The 18,686-nt window shown below is 33.2% G+C and overlaps 4 protein-coding genes across 4 annotated transcripts in view; all 4 read left to right on the top strand.

Moving 5' to 3' along the window:
• Positions 1–18,686, top strand: part of LOC107634189 (pentatricopeptide repeat-containing protein At1g34160) — a 190,865-nt gene that overhangs the window by 89,313 nt on the left and 82,866 nt on the right. The gene's annotated exons all lie outside the window — the stretch shown is intronic.
• Positions 7,343–9,473, top strand: LOC110269378 (uncharacterized). The gene is made up of 6 exons (XM_088506696.1): positions 7,343–7,402; positions 7,509–7,671; positions 8,000–8,093; positions 8,523–8,722; positions 8,908–9,006; positions 9,340–9,473. The coding sequence occupies exons 1-6, from the start codon at positions 7,343–7,345 to the stop codon at positions 9,471–9,473; spliced, it is 750 nt and encodes a 249-aa protein (XP_088362822.1).
• Positions 12,827–12,973, top strand: LOC148569883 (small polypeptide DEVIL 4-like). The gene has a single exon (XM_088510152.1). It carries the CDS (start codon positions 12,830–12,832, stop codon positions 12,971–12,973), a length of 144 nt encoding a protein of 47 aa, XP_088366278.1. The 5' UTR covers positions 12,827–12,829.
• On the top strand, positions 14,999–17,986 carry LOC148569882 (protein FAR1-RELATED SEQUENCE 5-like). Its single transcript, XM_088506695.1, has 5 exons — positions 14,999–15,076; positions 15,529–16,253; positions 16,407–16,810; positions 16,899–17,041; positions 17,945–17,986. The coding sequence occupies exons 1-5, from the start codon at positions 14,999–15,001 to the stop codon at positions 17,984–17,986; spliced, it is 1,392 nt and encodes a 463-aa protein (XP_088362821.1).

Raw genomic sequence — 18,686 nt, 5'->3', positions numbered from 1 at the left:
TTGGTGGCTGATTTTAGTATACAAATAATATTTTTGTACAGAAAAATATTTCCTTTAATGCTGCATTTTTTTCTTCTTCTTCTTTTCCTGATTTCTTTCTTTTTTTTAGTTAAATGAATGTAAGTTCATCATCTTTCAAGTAATTTTGCAGTATTATGTGTTTCTTCTTCTTCTTTGTTTGATTTTTTTGTTTTTATTCTTGTTAAGAGAGTAAAACAAGAAGAAATTTGAGAAGATAAAACAAAAAGAAAAAGATGAATAAGAAAAAAAGAAGAAGAAGATGGTGAAAAAAAAAGAAGCAGCAGCAAAAGAGGAGGAGGAAGAGGAAGAGTTCTGAATCATGCAAAACTTATTAGAATAAAAATACACCCAAATATATTCGTTTTACACCTAAATATCTTTGTGTTATACCCAAATATCTTCGTTTTACACCCAAATTTGCTGTAAATACAGAAATGAGTTATGCTACATGTACACTAAAATCAGCCACCAAAGTTAGCCACTAGTTAAAATACATACTGGAATACAGATATACATTGAAAATAAATTAAAGAACATATGTATTTATACACAAATACATTGGTGACTGATTTTAGTGGCTGATTTTAGTGTACAAATAGCATTTTTGTACAGAAAAATATTTTCTCCAATACTGCATTTTTTCTTCTTCTTCTTCTTCTTTTCCTTATTTCTTTCTTTCTTTTAGTTAAATGAATGTAAGTTCATCCTCTTTCAAGTAATTTTGCAGCATTATGTGTTTTTTTTTCTTCTTTGTTTGATTTTTTTTGTTTTTATTCTTGTTAAGAGAGTAAAATAAGAAGAAACTTGAGAAGGAAAAATAAAAAAAAAAAGATGAATAAAAGAAAAAAGAAGAATAAGATGGTGATAGTGATGAAAAAAAAGAAGCAGCAGAAAATGAGGAGGAGGAAGAGGAAGAATTTTGAATTATGCAGAACTTATTAGAATAAAAATACACCCAAAATTCTTAAAAATACACCCAAATATCTTCGTCTAACACCCAAATATCTTCGTTTTACACCAAAATTTGCTGCAAATACAGAAATGAATTATGCTACGTGTATACTAAAATCAGCCACCAATATAAAATACATACTGAAATACAAATATACATTGAAAATAAATTAAACCACACATGTATTTATACACAAATACATTGGTGGATAATTTTAGTGTACAAATAGCATTTTTGTACAGAAAAATATTTCCTCTAAAGCTGCATTTGTTTTCTTCTTCTTCAGTTTCTTATTTCTTTCTTTTGTTAGTTAAATGAATGTAAGTTCATACTCTTCCAAGTAATTTTACAACATTATGTGTTTCTTCTTCTTCTTTGTTTGATTTTTTTATTTTTATTCTTGTTAAGAAAGTAAAACAAGACGAAACTTGAGAAGGTAAAACAAAAAAAAATGAATAAATAAAAAAAGAAGAAGAAAATAGTGATGATGATGAAAAAAAAAAAGAAGTAGAAGAGGAGGAGGAGGAAGAGGAAGAGTTTTAAATTATGCATAATTTATCAAAATAAAAATACACCCAAAATTCTTACAAATACACCCAAATATCTTCGTGTTACACCCAAATTTGCTGCAAATACAGAAAAATGTTTCTTCTAATGCTGCATTTTTTCTTCTGAATTGAACCACACTTCAACCACTTTATTGGATTCAAGACAATAAAAAAAATTTTGATTTCCCTACTTCAAATCCAGCTGAGGGATTTGTCTTCTCGGTCGGAGATATTTTCAATTTCAATTTTTTCTCTCTGTAACATATAATCAATTGATTCTTAATTTTGTTTCCCTTTTTATTTGTGCTCCGAACTCTTGTAGAAAAACCTGCAGCCTTCGCATAATTTTTGTAGAATTTTGTAGCATCTTCAAGAGTATTAAAAGTCATCCCAACTTTTGATACAAACTGCTCATCAACACCACAGATTTGCTACAAAATACACCATATTAAACACAAGCATAAACTATAGAATGCAAATGCAACTATAAAACTATCATAAAAAATAACAAAAATCAGATTCATAAATTATCAATAAATAGAAACTAAAACAATTCAACTAAAATAATAAGACAATTCACCATCAGTGAGATGAAAAATCATAGACTGTAAATACACCCAAACTTTTCTGAAATATACCCAAATATTCTTGATTTACACTCCTGATATAAAATACATAAAATTCATCAGAACTAGTACATCAGATACAATTCAAACATGGAACAATGAACAGCAAATTTCACAGATAAGGTTCACGCATTATTCAGCTACACAATCATAAACTACTAACTGGATTCAAATTCAGATTCAATTATTAATTGGAATTAAACCACACCTTAGGAACTTCATTGGATTCAAATTCAAAATCCACTTCGCTCTGGTTCAACTGATAATCTGAAGTTGAATCATCCATTATCTTCAAAACGATTTCAGAAACAACGAAAAACGAGAAAAATAAAGAAAGAGAACAGAGAAAAAAACTTACGTAAATGGCGAAGGAAAAGGAAGAGAGAAATGCACGAAAGAGATCGAAGAGAAAAGACAAGAAAATGCATAAGAAATTCAAAAAAGGAAACGAAATCCTTTCGAAAAAGGAAGTTATATATTCGCACATTGATTGATTGAAAAATCTGTTAAGAAGGCGCGTGAAACATACGTGCCATAAGAGGCGCGTTTTAGGGATTAAGGATTTTCAGATCTTGTATGACTTGTATAGTGAAAAAGTTTGTATGTGGACCGGAGATTAATTGATATATTAAATTATTAATATGCATATCCTATATATGCATTTAATCTATACTTTTAATATTATATATATAATCGAGCCAGCTCATGAGCTAATAATTTTAGCTTATCCAAACTCAAACTCGATTCATTTAATTTATGAGCTCAATTACAAGCTCAAGCTCAGCTCACCAACTCAAGAGTTCAGCTTATCAAATTATTAACGAGTCGAACTTGAATAGACTCATGAACTAACTTGACTTACTTCCACTCCTAAAAAGAAGTAAATACACAAGTGATGAATCCATATCCATTGGTGAAAATAAAAAGAATTATAAAAATTAAAATTAAAAACACTATACTGAGTTTTATTATTTCGCCTAATTTCACAATCATTTTAAGTTTTAAAATATATATTAAAAACTAACCACAAAATATTATGTATGTATATATATACATGTGTGCTCTTGTTGTTGTTTCACATATTTTATTTATATATTTTGTATTTTAATAAATTTTTGTATTAATTGATTTATGTAATATTATTATTTCGACTCATTGATTTTATTTAAAAAATTGAATTTATTTTGCTTAAAAACATGTAAGTTTATTAATAATATAATTTAATTTGATAAAAAAAAATTGTAAAGAGAAAAAGAAGTGAAAATACTATTAAAAGAAGAGAAAAAGGATACCAAAAATAAATGACGGTTAATTTTTTTATATATTGAAAAAATCTTGGTGTAATACTTAATCATTAAATTTTATGGTGCTTTTTAAAATTGTGGGAACAGTACAATACGCTTCCTTGGATTGACAATCTCCCTTGGATTGACAATACAAGAACGTATTGTCAATCCAAGGGAGCGTATTGTACTGTTTCCACAATTTTAAAAAAACACCATAAAATTCAATGATTGAGTATTACACCAAAATTATACCAATATGTAAAAAAATAAACTATAAATCACGTCAACACCAATTCAATTTTAATGAAAAATTAATTATTCATACACAAACATCCGTTTACAATACTCAGTTACTCACCTAAACACATAAATATATTTCTTTATAATGGTGGTTTCTTCCACGACGTTTCTTTCTTGGAAGAACATGGAGCTAATTTTCGGGTAGAAACAGACAAATTTAAGCGACGTGGAATGTATATTAAGTGGGGAAGATAGGCACGGGCATAACTAGTAGTTACTAACTACAAGTCTACAACACCCGAAAGAGATCAACTTGTTGCTGTTATAAAGTTTACCCGAATAGGAGCCATGTGCACTAGCTCTCTCACTAGCCTTTATCTTTTATACGTTGCCAAAAGTGGAATTTAGTTATACTTATCTGCACGGGTGGAATTAGATTAAATTTTAGAAAAGGATCAAAAATTAATTTTATAACAAAAAAAAAGTAAAATACAATTTTTAAGAGAGGTTAAATTAAAATTTATAAAATAAAATTTAAAGTTTGAAAGGGCCATTGTCCCCCTTTTGTTATATGAGATTCCGCCCCTGCTTATCTGTCTTATATTACACTAAGCTTCTCTTATATATCTACTTAAAACATTAAAAGTTAAAATTTCTACCATTAGACTTGTATGCTTTCCATACGACGTGTTTTTCATAAATAGTTCTTCTCGTAGAAAAGTCATGTCATGTGCGTATCCACATCTCATTCTATGTTATTATCGGTTTTCTGACATCAATAATTGAGGATAGATGCAGATACTAACATATTACGTATAAGCAAGTTGCATTGACAGTTGACTTTCCATTTTAAAAAAGAATATACCATCTTCGAATGCGACAGCTTTTCCTCAATGCTACTTTTTAAAATCACAATTAGACATTGATGATTGATTTAGAGCATATTTAGATATACATATGAAAAATATTTAATTATACAAAAAGCTGTTTTTGAAAAAAAATTATGTTTAGATGAAGTTTGAGTGTTTGAGCAATTGGATTATAATTTAAAAATATATATATATTTTGAGTAAAATAATTCTAAGCTCGTGTTACATTATATAAAAAAGATTCTGTATACAATATACACATTATGAGTTTTTTTATTAAATTGACCTAATTAATTCATATCACGATCAATTAGGTCAATTTAGTATATAAAAAAAACCGGCTATAAAAAAAAAAAATAAATAAAGGGCTATAAGTGAAATAAAAATAAGAGGATATAAGGGTCTTTATCATTTTCTAAAAATAAAGAAAAGAGAAAAAAGTATATATAGAATCGTAAAAAGTCGTAAAAGAAGAATGAGAGACTTGAATCAAGTTAAATGCATAAAGAATAAAAACAGAGAGGTTTTTGCTCAAAATGAGAAAATTAATGAAAAGTGGAAGAGCTACTTCGATGAGTTATTTAATGAAGGATAGAAGACTCTTTCGAACCTTGGGCAGTTATGCACGAGGGAAGAAGAACGAAATTTCGACTACTATCGAAGGATACGAGACTTTGAGGTAAAAGATGCTTTAAAACGGATGAAAAATGACAGGGTAGTAGGACCTGATAATATTCCAATTGAAGTTTAATTTGGAAGGGTCTTAGAGCGAGAGAAAGACATTAGTTGGTTAACCAAACTTTTTGAAATTTTAAGTTAAAAGAAAATGTCAGATGAGTAGAGAAAGGGTACTTTGTTACCTATTTACAAGAATAAAGGGAATATACAGAGTTGCCAAAACTATAGAGGAATCAAACTCACGAGACATACCATGAAGTTATGGGAAAGTGTGATAGAACGGATGCTGAACAAAAGATACAAGTAATAGAGAATCAATTTAATTTTATGCTAGATAGATCCACCACTAAAATTACATACTTGTTAAGAAGGATGATAAGAGGTATCATAGTAATAAAAAGGATCTACATATGGTGTTTATTGATTTGGAAAAAGTATACAATAGGGTGCCAAAGGAGGTCTTATGGAAGGTTTTGGAAAGGAAAAGAGTAAAGATCGCATATATTCGTGCAATTAAAAACATGTATGATGGGACTACAACTATTGTGAAAACTCAAGGTGGTGTGACAGAGAAATTTTCTATTGGTGTAGGATTTACACCAGGGATTATTTTAAGTCCATATCTTTTCACATTAGTCTTAGAAATACTCATAGAGCATATCCAAGAGCTTGTGCCATGGTGCATGCTTTTTGCCGATGATATCATTCTTATAAAAGAGTAAAAGGAAGACCTGAATAAGTTGGGTTTATGGAGAGAAGTTCTAGAAGTGTATGGTCTACTCATAAACCTTAGTAAGACGGAATATATGGAATGTAAATTCGGCCACCGAAGGAAAGACCCTAATAAAGAGGTGAAGATTGGAGAAAATATCCTACAAAAAGTTAAAAGTTTTAAATATTTTGGGTGCATCATATAGAATAATGAAGAGATTAAACATGATATAAATCATAGGATCCAAACAGGTTGGTCAAAATGGCGGCGTGTGTCTGGTTTTATATGTGGCAAAAAGTGCATTTAAAACTTAAAGGTAAATTCTATCGCACTGCTATCAAACCATCTATGTTTTATGATACAGAGTGTTGGACGACCAAAGAAAAGCACAAACATAAGTAAAGTGTGGCATAGATGAAGATGTTGAGATGGATGAGTAGTGGCCATACGCGATTGGATAAAATAAGGAATGAAGATATAAAAGAGAGAGTTGGAGTAGCATCTATTGTGAAAAAGATGGTAAAGTTGCGTCTCAAGTGATTTGGACATGTAAGAAGAAGATTAACAGAGCATCCAATTAAGAGGGTAGATGAGATAGAAGATGAACAAATGATGAAAAATAGAGGAAGATAAGATCTAGAAAAATCATCTATATGGTGGTCAAACGAGATTTACATATAAACAATTTTTCTATAAACATAATATATGATAGGGATCAATAGCATTGTTTAATCCATGTAGTCGATTCTATCTAGTGGAATAAGGTTTCATCGTGATTATTGACCTAATTATTAAAAATTTTATATTTATATATAGTTGTTTTACAATAATAGAATTTATATACTACCCATATAAAAATACATCTGTTATTAAATAATATGTATTTAAATTATTTTTAAATTAAAAAATACATGTTAGTTATTAAGAAAACACAGGTATTAAAATAGCATCTTTTATAAAAAGATATATGGATAACGAGATTAATTATTTTATATTTTTTGGTGATTTTGTCATATAAAAAAGCTTTTTCCGTACATTTCAAATACAAATTTTTTTTAAAGGCTTTTTAGTTAAAGTATCCAAACTTGATTATTACATAATAATTATTTTAAAGAATTATTGTTAGTTTGATTTTTGAGCATTTCAATTACTAAACAGTAAACAGTAAACACACCTGATGAGTTGCTGTGACTGTGAGACTGTAGTTTCATAAAAAAGATTAGAAGTTTGGGCTGAAATATATGATGGGCCCACGCTTATTGAGCCCAGTGACTAGTATATGAGTATAAGATTATAAGAGCCCATTTGGAAGCGCGGGAAACACGGAATGAAACTATGAAAGTATGAAACCGTTGAAAAGTGGCGGTACAAATCACTTCACTATTCACTGTAGAGTTTGCAAGCTTTGCAATGGAAGACACTGCAACCATCCTCGCTCACATTTCATCCCTGAAGGAAATGCTCGACCAGGTTTTTTCTCTTCTCTTCAATTGATCTATCTGACGGGAAAACATGGCCTCTTCTCTCATTCAGTCATCTCGATCGGAAAGTAAGTAACTACCTTCGATCAATTAAGGTGAACGAAGAAATTGAGGCGAATATTCAGGTAACACGAGAGATAGAATCGAGCATCGTCAAATGCGAGGAGATTGAAATTGATCTGGAAAATAAAGAAGCCGAGCTGATCAAGACGAGTGGCATACTACAGTTCGAGAACGTTGGATTCGTCACCGTCGCTGGTAAGTTATCGGCATCAAATTATCGACCGCTGAAAGTTTCTGTTGGAATTTTCATTTGGATAAATCAATGAAAATTCATCATGTTATATTTTAGCATTTGAAGTAAAATTTCTTGTTGTAATACATTAACTATTCAATTTAATAAAAACAAATTGAATACATGCAATATGCATGGAAGTGTGCAACGATCCAATAAGTATCTGATTAACATTGAATTTAGGTTAAATAATCTGTAAAATCATTTCAACTGAGAACTTCGTTGTTTGGGGATTTATCTATGTACCGTAATACAATTCTTTATTTTTTTTTTTACTCTTCTCGGTTTTAGCTGATCTCAGGGCCTCGGTGAGTTCCTTGGAGAAGGAGCTAGGTTCTCTTAAAATGAAGCGTAATGAGATTGTTAATGGAATGGATGAAAAAAGGTATTGAAAAAAACTCTTATTGGTAGATGTAGTTCTTGATGTTGAAATTATGTTATAAGTTTTAGTGTGAGAATAACTTCTATGATCCCATTGCTGACCAAATAAAATTTTGACATTCCTTTACATTTCTCATTCTTTGCTATGTGGCTATGTCTAAAATAGAATGTATATATATTAGGAACTGTATGAATGTTTTCTCTCTATATGAACTTTACCTATTTAAAATTTGTTAGATATATAACCATTTATTCATGTATCTCTAACTATTAGTTTACGCTTTTGGGGTTTTCATCTTTCATGACAAAATTCATGGTTTTCTTTTCCCTTGTGTAATTTACAATAACATTCTAAAATTTAATTAGGGTTAAGCAGAAGTGGCCGCAACAGTGAATCATTATTTTATGACTGATCGCTATGTTTTCTATGTAGGGAAATGTTTACAAAGCTGTGTCTAGATTTTCAGAGAGATATTGACAAAAGAGAAAATTGTGAAGCAAGGACTTTGTTGTCTGAGAAACACTCCCTTGAAAATGAAATTCAGCTTTTGGATAAGAAAAATGATGTTTTGAAAAATTCGGTTTTGGCATTTGTTGAGGAAATACTTGAAGATCTTCATAGTTCAAATTCAGGTAAATCTCTCTATTGATATTAGACTTGCATGGGGAATTAAGTTCTATAGAAGTAAACACAGCTGCATACGTTTTGGCAAAACAGATTTATTAAGAGTTAATGACCGAATATTAGAATTTGAGTATTGAACAGTGATGCGTTGTAATTTTAACTTTTACTACCCACTTACCTACGACTATTGCAGCATTAGAAGTTGAGATACAGAGGAGGAACTGGGAAAATGAGAAATTGCTCAAGGATATCAATGATTTGAAGAATACACTACTTTCAGCAATTGGGACCAGTAACTGTATATTCCTTTCCGTAAACAATTAATGCATACATCTGGGCTTTTATGTTGTCAATTTTGTTCATTATCGATAGAGGTATTTAGATACGGATATGGAAAGTTATATGGTGGAACAGAGTTCGCGATTAAAGAAATTAGCAGACAGCGTGTAGTAGTTCTCATGTCTGGCGAGTGATAAGAATGATAAAACAGTGTCAGAAACGTAGCCCGTTGTAGATCACGAATTAGCAACGTGATATGTCATTTTCATCCATGTGACTTCAAAGCTAATTTGTTATGAATCGTGACTAGCAAGTAAATGGTTACTGTATATGTTTGATATTGAAGCTAGACTAAGTCATGGTCTTCACAACGTCCCAGGTGCCAGCCAAATGCAGCAACTGTATCAAGACCTAGAAGAGCATGAAGCATCTGCTGTTACTCCATTGAATTTTGCAGGTGAATGGGTCCCTGAAAGATAGTTTTTTTTCTTGAGCATGAGCTTTCCAGGCATCAAGCTGTTAGAGGTAATGCAGCTTTTCATGTTTGGATACAGTTGGCACCTCAGGTTTAAGCTGATTCACGTGTGGCCACTTGCCAAAGTCATTAGTCAAACCATCAAGACTTCATATGCTTATTATCGATTCTGAATTTGTACGATAACATTACAATAATAAATCGTTCAATTTCGTACTCTCTAATTCTTTTCCCCCGTAGGGACTGTTCGACATCGTTCGTACCTGAAAAGAGACTTGCCCATTTCATCATCTTGGCTATCAATATGACAAATGTGCGCATTCAAGTTGCTTTTTTGAGAGGGGTCCGGTTTTCATGCCCTTCCACTTTCTTCCTTGTTGACACTCCACGGTACGCAATAGTGTAGACTGTTATGTCACTATCCATTTCAGTGTATGGGACCCGTTATTCATGCATTGGTTCTGCTTCAATATAACAGTAAGAAACAAACTGGACCTTTCAGCTTATTATTGTCATTAAAGTTGATGAGTGGTAAACTTATTCGTTATTGCAAATTACAAATTTATGCCACTTAAACAGGCTTATATCTAAACTCAACTTCCATTCTGTCCTACTTGAATTTCTTCAAGCTGTCATAGTCTCGAGTTTCAATTGTTTGGCTGCATACTTATAATGTAAAATACAGCAATAAGTAAAATACACCCAATTAAACAGAGTTAATGTCGTTTATACACTTCCATTTGTGTTTAGTTTAGACTCTATTTTAAATTTAAGTAAGAAAAAAATGAGATAAAAATATGTAAGGAACTGAGACATTAATTTAGATATACAAATATTATCTCTATTTAAATAGTAATATCTTAGACTGAAAATTTACTATGTTCAAATTGATACCTATATTCAACAAAGATTAATGATTTGTCAACATTAATTCAGGCCTTTTCAATTGTCAAAAGAGTGAAAATCAGGTTCATTGTAGCCTGGCAATCCATTTCAATAGCCAATATAAATTAAATTGATGTGGAAGTTTTTGGGGTGTATTATTTCAACCTGAATGGTCATTAAAAATGTGTGATGGTATTACACCATTTACACGTATATGTGACAGTTCGTTGTTGGTAACTTGGCATATTATCAAAACTTTCCAAATCGTCGTAAAGTGATGAAACAGTGGTCCTACTGGCTAGTAATAGTTCGTCTAAGTCTAAGGGCAAACGAATACAACGAAAACAACAGGAAGCTCTCTCACAGCCAAGGAAAGGAGTCTGTGGTCTAAAGAAATGAAATAAGCAAAGCAACAAATTAAACAAACCTTGTCTTCCACGTCAGAGACACTGGCCATGTTCATCACGTGAAAATCACGTGCAAGATTTTGACACCGTATAAATATGTCTCTTCTATTTTAATGTATTGCTGTTAGCAAGATCTGGTAGAGTTCTCTGATGTTGTCCATCCCATATAAATATAGTTTGTATTTGGAACCACTAGACTAGTAGGTGAATTCTACATGGTATTCCACCTCCGCTATTCTCTCGCACGTAGGTTTATATCACTTGTCCCCCTATCATGTTTGCTATTGCTAGCCATGTATATTAATTCTTAATATAGAACTCAATAAAGGAAGACCATATATATAAAATAGAACAAATAATATGGGTGATGAAAAGAGCAGGGGCATGCAAATCACGTGCTTATCTCTTCTAGGTAAACTAATTCTTAGCTTTAACCGCTTTGTGAAGTCATGAATTACCCCCGTTTAACAAAAAAGAAAGACGAGAGAGATTAGTCTATCTAGTTGTCATGTTAACTAGATTACCTAAAATATCACTGATACATTGTTGAGTAAAGCTGATCTGCACAATCAAGTTGTTATACCAATACAATTTTCCTGTATTGGAAGTGTCGTTTCTGAGCTTACACCACCCAACTAGGAAAGAAGGCTTTAAACTTTAGCATCCCAGCAAAAGCTCAAGTTCTATGGGTGTTATGTCTCTCCTTTTTGTTCGTGTAGGTTTAATCAAACCAGTTGTGGATCACTAGAGAAAACAGTAAAAGACTCTAACCCCTTATTCTCTTTATACTGTATTCTCTTTTAGTCCTCTGTTGATGCCATATGATCCATTACAATAATAGAATCCGTCGTCATCTGAGGGGGATTACTGTCTTGTTACAGAACTAGGATGTGTGGATGAGTTGATAATATAAGTTTAATGAGGTGTATTAAAGGTCATTCTATTAGAAATTCAATCAAGGAGTAGTGTTCTCCAAGAGGTTTCCAAGCTGGCATTTACACTAATCATATATGACTACCAATTATTCATATTTGAAAATACATACATACTATGGAAAATGTTTTGCTTCAAAGCCCCCAAAGAATTTCATTTTATCTTGAAAACAGTGACATTTGGTAGGGATATCAGGACAAAAAGCCAGTTACTATGCTTCATCGAAATGAAATTACAACCGATACCCATTGAAAACTAATAATATAGCTTTGTGATTGAGCGTAGGTGTGCTTTTAAAGCTTATTAAGTTAGAAGTGATTTTGACGTATATTCTATTAGTCTTAGCTTGACTTTATCTAACTAATCAATTTATTCCAAAAAGTTAACTTTTAGTTTCAGTTTGATGATGAGTGGATTGAAGTACTAGCCAGTAGCCACTGGCCCATTGCATAAGAAGGGTATGAGGGTGAGTGGGGGAAAGAAAGCTAGAAAAGTATACATACATAAATCTGGCTAACATAATTAAGACTAATATTGAAGACTATGTCCATCCAACATAATGATAGGAATCTCGTGCACTGAAGTAGTACGCCTAACATCCTTTTTGGTAAGTCATGAGGATAGATAAAAAAAGAAGCCAAAGTAAAAGATAAAGACAGAGAGAGTGCTTATGGGTGTGACTTTGAACATTCCTTTCTTTTTATTATTGTTGCTTGCCAGTAAGTGTTGGGACCCAAAGTGTAGCTCCCTGGTGAGATAGCTGGGACATCACATATGATCAACCACAAAATCCCACGTTTGGTTTCTTCCTTGGCGACCAGGGAGAGCCATAACCACAGGACCACCACAACCCCCTCTCCCTCTTTTTTTTTTTTTTTATATTTATTATTTTTCTTCCTATTTAACCCAACCCCCCCTTCTTTTTCATGCAATTCAATCATCACCGCATGTTGAAACTTCATTCAACACCACCCCAGAGCTCCCCCAAATAAAAAAGGTGATATATTTTCATCACATTAGAAAAGCATACTCAGAACACAAGGAAAAGTTGTAAAAAAGTACACCACTACATGTTTCAGAAAGACCAAGGAGGAAACAAGCATCAGAATCCCAAGTTGATATATGCAGAGGAGAAGATGAAGATAGAAACATCTGAGAGTATTAGAGTATCTAAAAGAAGGATTATGGGCAAAGGAATGGGTGATCTTCTCAAAGAAGGTAGAGGAAGGTTTTATATACTTAGAAGATGTATCGTAATGCTCCTCTGCTCCCATGATTAATGAGTATTTGTATCAGCTAGTTTTGTTCAGAATTCTAATCTACTTTGTAACTGTATGCATAGTACCCATCTTCTATCTGAGTGAAACTTGTTGAACATGAAGTGATGATTTCTGATGAAACAGATTCTATCTGTTTGCTGCATTTTTTGGGGGGGACGGGGTGTGGGAAGAAGTTTATATACTAAAACATGCGTTGATATATGTACAGAACTATCATTACCATGCAAATTAGTATAATATAATTGGTTATAGTAATTAAAAGATGTCACTGTGGCTGGGTTGTGACTTGTGACTAATGACTTGACAATGCAGCATGGCCTTTTCCGTTTTATTTCTCCAAAGAGGGCCCAAAAAAGTGAAAGAATGATTGAAAAAAAAATATATAAGATTTTTGCTGCGGGTTATCATATTAATTATACAACTTTATGTCTGAAAGGATGAACTGATTAATAGGAGCAACTTTAGTATCTACCCTTGGCTAGAAATGTTAAAGAAGACTTTTTTACCCAAGATGGAACCATTCATGAAGACTTCAAATATTAAGGTTCCGACCAAAAACAGCTAAAATAAAAAAATGAAAAACGAATGTAAAAGTATGAAGGTTTATATCATCATTTATCTAGTTGTTCTGTTTGTATTGAACAATTTAGCAGGAAAATATATGGAGAGAATATGATTGAACTCAAGTTAAATATTCTTTGTGCTTTACTACTTTTGTTAAATAGTGACACATAATAAACTGACTACTCTAACTATGTTTATTATTATATGGATGCTGCTAAGCAGTCCAAATCAATGTTAACTGTTAAAGAGATTGCTGCCAGAGTAAAGAAAACGACAATTAGCAATGGAAGTAGAAATCAGGAGAAGGAGTATGACACTGAAATTTGCAGCCATACATGCATTCAGGTTCAGACCATTTATGTGCAGCTCAACTTCAGGCAAAGCTTCATCTATAAAAATCTACGTCTAGCAGGGTGCTTCAGGACGTCTAATCTCACGGTTCCAAGTTCAAAAATTAAAAAAAATTAATGATTGAAACACTTAATTTATTCTCCTAATTATCGTTCTAATATTCAACTGAGTAAAAGTCTAAATATATATGTTATTTTTCAAAAATATTGAAAAGATAAAAATTTTGAATTTTTAATTAAAAGAATGAGTTAGATTCTCAATCGATTTTCTAAAACAAGCACACCCAAATCATAGTAGGAAAATCCTAACAATTTACGGTGAAATCAACAATGTATGAATATATCTTGAATAAAGGTAATCACCAATACTCTTTGAAAATTAGAGAATAAATTGCCTTTTTTTATATATTATCTTCTAATAAACTTAATTGTACTTTATTTAACACATTAAATAAATCTGTCTATATATTTTATTTGAATATAGATTATCGTATTTGAATTAAACTCTAGATAATTAACTTATCATTACAACATTTTTATTCTCATGATACCATAAAAATTGAGAAATACCTATATAATAAAAAAGTTTATTTTTATTTAAACTTTAATTATATATTGACTTAGTTAAATGTATGATTATTTCATGTGTTAAAAATGTTCAAAACAAACTTATTATACAATAATGCATGAAAAATGACAATTTATTTCCTATTTTAGGAAAATGCCGGAATAATTATTACCTTAAATAAAATGGAAAAGCTCTGCATACAAGCCCTAATGGCTTGTATGCTTTACAAGTTCATTAAACAATAAAATCAAAATATGCGCTGCTTCAGGTACGTTGATTACACGCGCTATATAACATCGCGCGTATATCTAACTACCAGATTTAAAATATTTCTTTCCCTTTTCGTTTTCGTTATTTTGAGATTTCGTTGTTCTTCTTCTCGCGCGTCTTCCCTCCTTCTTCTCCATCGTTCTTTTCCTCTCCTTTTCTCACTAGCATCTTCTTCGTTTAGGTTACCTTTTTCTCTCTCTGCAACTCGAGCTTCGTTTTCTATTTTTGATTTGTTGTTTTCTGAAATCAAAGTTTGATCTCGTTTTGAAGATAATGGATCATTCAACCTCAGATTGTCAGCTGAATGCAGGCGAAGTGGATTATGAGTCAGAATCTAACGAAGTCCCTGAAGTTTGATTTACATAGGATTAGTATGAATTTTCTTTCAGTAATTTGTATACCATTGTGTAGTTGAAAGATTGCTGAACATTGACTGTGAAAGTAACACGTTTACCTGAATCTGTCGATTCAATGTATTAGTTGTGATTAATTACCTAGAATTTGTAGCAGACGCTCGAGTGTAGATCAATTCTTGTTTGGGTGTATTTTAGCTAGAAGTGTGGGTGTATCTACACTTTACTGATTTTTTGTTATTTTAATTGACTTATTGTTGTTCAGGTGTATCAGACATGATTAGGTGTGTTTTTAGTTTTTGAGATGGTGTATATCTGCAGACTGTGTATTTACAGTTTATGGCTTTAAAAGTCATTCTATAGTTGAGTTGTATCGTATTAGACATGATTGGGTGTATTTGAATCATATCTATGGGTGTATTCACAGTTTTGACACGGTGTATTTTGCAGCCTCTCTCAGTTGTTGATGACGAGCTTGTTCCAAAGGTCGGAATGACCTTTACCACCCTTGAAGATGCTGAAAAATTTTACAGAAACTACGCCAAGGCTGCAGGTTTCTCTACAAGAGTTCGGTGCACAAATAGGAAGGGAAACGAGATTAAGAACCAACTGATTACATGTAGCAGAGAGGGAAAATGGAAATCTAAAATATCTCCGACCGAGAAGACCAATCCGACAGCCGGTTTAAACTGTCCTGCAAGAATTTATATACACACATTGAAGGATGTCGGTGCTTGGATCATTTCAAAGGTTGTGCTGGATCATTCATACCCCTGCTGTCCAAGTAAAGCAGAGATGCTCAAACAACACAGGGAACTAAGCATGTCCATTCGTCGTACGATAGAGAATAACGAGGAGGCCGGTATCAGACCTAGCAAAACCTACCAATCATTTGTTGCGGCTGCTGGGGGTCACCGCGAGCTAAATTTTATCGAAAAGGACGTGAGGAATTACATTACCAGGGAAGTGCGGAATGTTTCCGAACAAGAAGATGCAAAGGAATTCGGGAAATATTTGTTAAGAATGAAAGAGAAGAATCCGAATTTCTTTTTTGAGCTCCAACTCGAAGAGGATCAATCGATTAAGCTGGCTTTTTGGGCCGATGCAAGAAGCAGAACCGCCTTTGAGTATTTCGGAGACGTCATTTCATTCGACACCACCTACAACACAAACAGGTAACAAACTGCCCCTGTTTATGATGCTAAATTAATTTATTTTTACGAATCCGCATCAGAGGTGTATATTGGCTGTTTCATTGGGTGTATGCGAAGCATTTGTTAAGGTGTAACTAATGATTTTGCATTCTGGACCATGGTAATTTGTTTTAGGTATAATTTGGTCTGTGGTTCTTTTGTCGGGGTGAATCACCACGGTCAATCAACACTTCTCGGATGCTCTTTGATGAAGAACGAAGAAATTGAATCATTCAAATGGTTATTTCAAAGCTGGCTTCGTTGCATGGGAGGAAACGCTCCGAAAGGGTTTCTCACCGATCAGTGCGCATCCATGAAAAGGGCTTTAGAGGCCTGTATGCCAACAACAGTTCACCGCTGGTGTATTTGGCACATCATGAAGAAGATTCCAAGCAAATTAAACGGGTACAAGGGACATGCCGATATCGAACAAGAAATGAGCCAAGTTGTTTGGAACTCTCATAGCAAAGACTCATTCGATAGGAATTGGAACGATTTTCTGCTGAATTTTGGTCTTGCGGACAACAAGTGGCTTTCAGGTAATGTCTTTTTAAAATCTGCAGCAGAGGTGTAAATTGTATGTCCCCTCGGGTGTATTTACAGCCTGTGTTTGGGTGTATTATGCAGATCTGTACGAAGACCGTCACATATGGGTTCCTATCTATCTGGATCAGCACTTTTGGACAGGGATGAGAAGCACACAAAGGAGCGAGAGCATGCATTCATTTTTTAACAAGTATATCACCCGGAACAGCTCGCTTATTCAGTTCGTCAAACAATACGATAATTGCCTCGGAAGCAACGAGCAAGCAGAGAGAGAATCAGATGCTGCAGATTTTCATACGCTTATACCGTGTGCAACCAAATCCTGCATTGAAGCTCAGTTTCAAGATGTGTACACTCACGCAAAGTTTAGGGAAGTCCAAGCGCAATTCAGAGGAAAGGCGAATTGCATCACCAGATTAAAGAATTCCGCTCTAGGCTATTCAGTATACGACGTCGGAGAACAAGTTTCCAGCTCAATATTCAACAAGTTCGTGGTTACTTACGACTCAGTGGCAGCCGAGGTAAAATGCCAATGCTTATTATTCGAGTCGAGAGGGATACTGTGCCGTCACGCACTAAGCGTGTTAAGCTTCGAACAAGTAAGCCAAGTGTCACCGAGATACATACTGGAACGATGGAGCAAGAAGGTAAAGAGGCGACACACACACATCAAGAGCAGCCACGACGAGCCACTAATGGAGCCAAGAAGCAAGAGGTTCGACCAATTGGTTTTTCGTCCGCAAAATATCTGCGAATTTGCCTCCGAATCGGAGGAGCTGACTGCAATTTTGCACCGTGCGTACGATAACGTCATGGCCGAGATGGAATCATTAAAAGCCAAAAGGAAGGGGACATCTTCTTTATCCCACGAAGACGCCAACTTGGAATCTGTTAACGAGCTTCAAAGCCCGCCAAGGATTCGAACAAGAGGACGTCCAAAAAACAGGCTAGGTTCAAAGCTGGAGAAACAGATCGCAAATGCCACAAAGAAGAAGAAGACGAAAGTTTTAAGCGAGGTAAAAGTACTGTTCTTTAAATTTGTGGCAATTGAGTTTATTTTTCTCGTTAATAGTTTAGGTAATGTGTGTGTGTTATATTTCAGATAAACCTTTTTGATGCTGCATCAGTGGCGCATTCAAATTGCAGCCAATATCAAGGACACGTTATGAGTTATTAGTTCAGGGTACCAGCAGCAGGGGATAACTCGTTGGGTGTATAGTTTTACATAATATGGGTGTAAAAGCACTGTTATTTTGGGTGTATTTTCGTTAATTCACAATTTACATATAGACACATATATAGATACATATAGAACAAAAGCTGTAAAAATTCTCAGGTTATGGGTTTATATTTGATTTGATGTTTTTCTTCATATTTTAGTACATGTAATTCATACATTTTGAATACAGCACAGACAGTTTGGGTGTATATTTTATGCAATCTTGGGTGTATTATTAGACTTGCGTTGGGTGTAACAGTTTATAATTTGCGTTTATATATGCCTTGATTTTTCCTTCATATTTTACCACCTGTAATACAGCTTTTGAATACATCACAGACAGTTTACCAGCACAGATAGTTTAACTATGGGAAAAAATATACATGGAATAGAAGTTGTTGATAAATGGCAAATATTTACATTATTTGTTCAATTTACAAACTACCAAGCAGTTGGATTACCCAATTTCTATATCAGCAGAATTAATCTGACAAAACGGACTTAATAATATAGAGGATGGCTTCGACAGCCTTATAGCACTACTCTCTCTAATTGCCCGATTTCTCTGTGTATTCATCTCACTGAATAGTATCCGGGAAGCGTACTCCACTCTATAGTGGTCCACCTCCTCCTACAATTAAAAAGTATAT

This window comes from Arachis ipaensis, chromosome B3 (assembly GCF_059453495.1).
Source record: "Arachis ipaensis isolate K30076 ecotype BB chromosome B3, ASM5945349v1, whole genome shotgun sequence".
Taxonomy (NCBI): Eukaryota; Viridiplantae; Streptophyta; class Magnoliopsida; order Fabales; family Fabaceae; genus Arachis; species Arachis ipaensis.
This window is presented reverse-complemented; position numbering and strand designations above follow the sequence as displayed.

Bases quoted from the DNA above. Each gene is read 5' to 3' on its own strand.
- LOC110269378 (XM_088506696.1), top strand. From the start codon at position 7,343: ATGGAAGACACTGCAACCATCCTCGCTCACATTTCATCCCTGAAGGAA. The intron at 7,403-7,508 runs GTTTTTTCTCTT...CGATCAATTAAG, and splicing joins TGAAGGAAATGCTCGACCAG to GTGAACGAAGAAATTGAGGC. The intron at 8,723-8,907 runs GTAAATCTCTCT...CGACTATTGCAG, and splicing joins TCTTCATAGTTCAAATTCAG to CATTAGAAGTTGAGATACAG.
- LOC148569882 (XM_088506695.1), top strand. From the start codon at position 14,999: ATGGATCATTCAACCTCAGATTGTCAGCTGAATGCAGGCGAAGTGGAT. The intron at 15,077-15,528 runs GTTTGATTTACA...TGTATTTTGCAG, and splicing joins AATCTAACGAAGTCCCTGAA to CCTCTCTCAGTTGTTGATGA. The intron at 16,811-16,898 runs GTAATGTCTTTT...TGTATTATGCAG, and splicing joins GGACAACAAGTGGCTTTCAG to ATCTGTACGAAGACCGTCAC.
- LOC148569883 (XM_088510152.1), top strand. From the start codon at position 12,830: ATGAAGATAGAAACATCTGAGAGTATTAGAGTATCTAAAAGAAGGATT.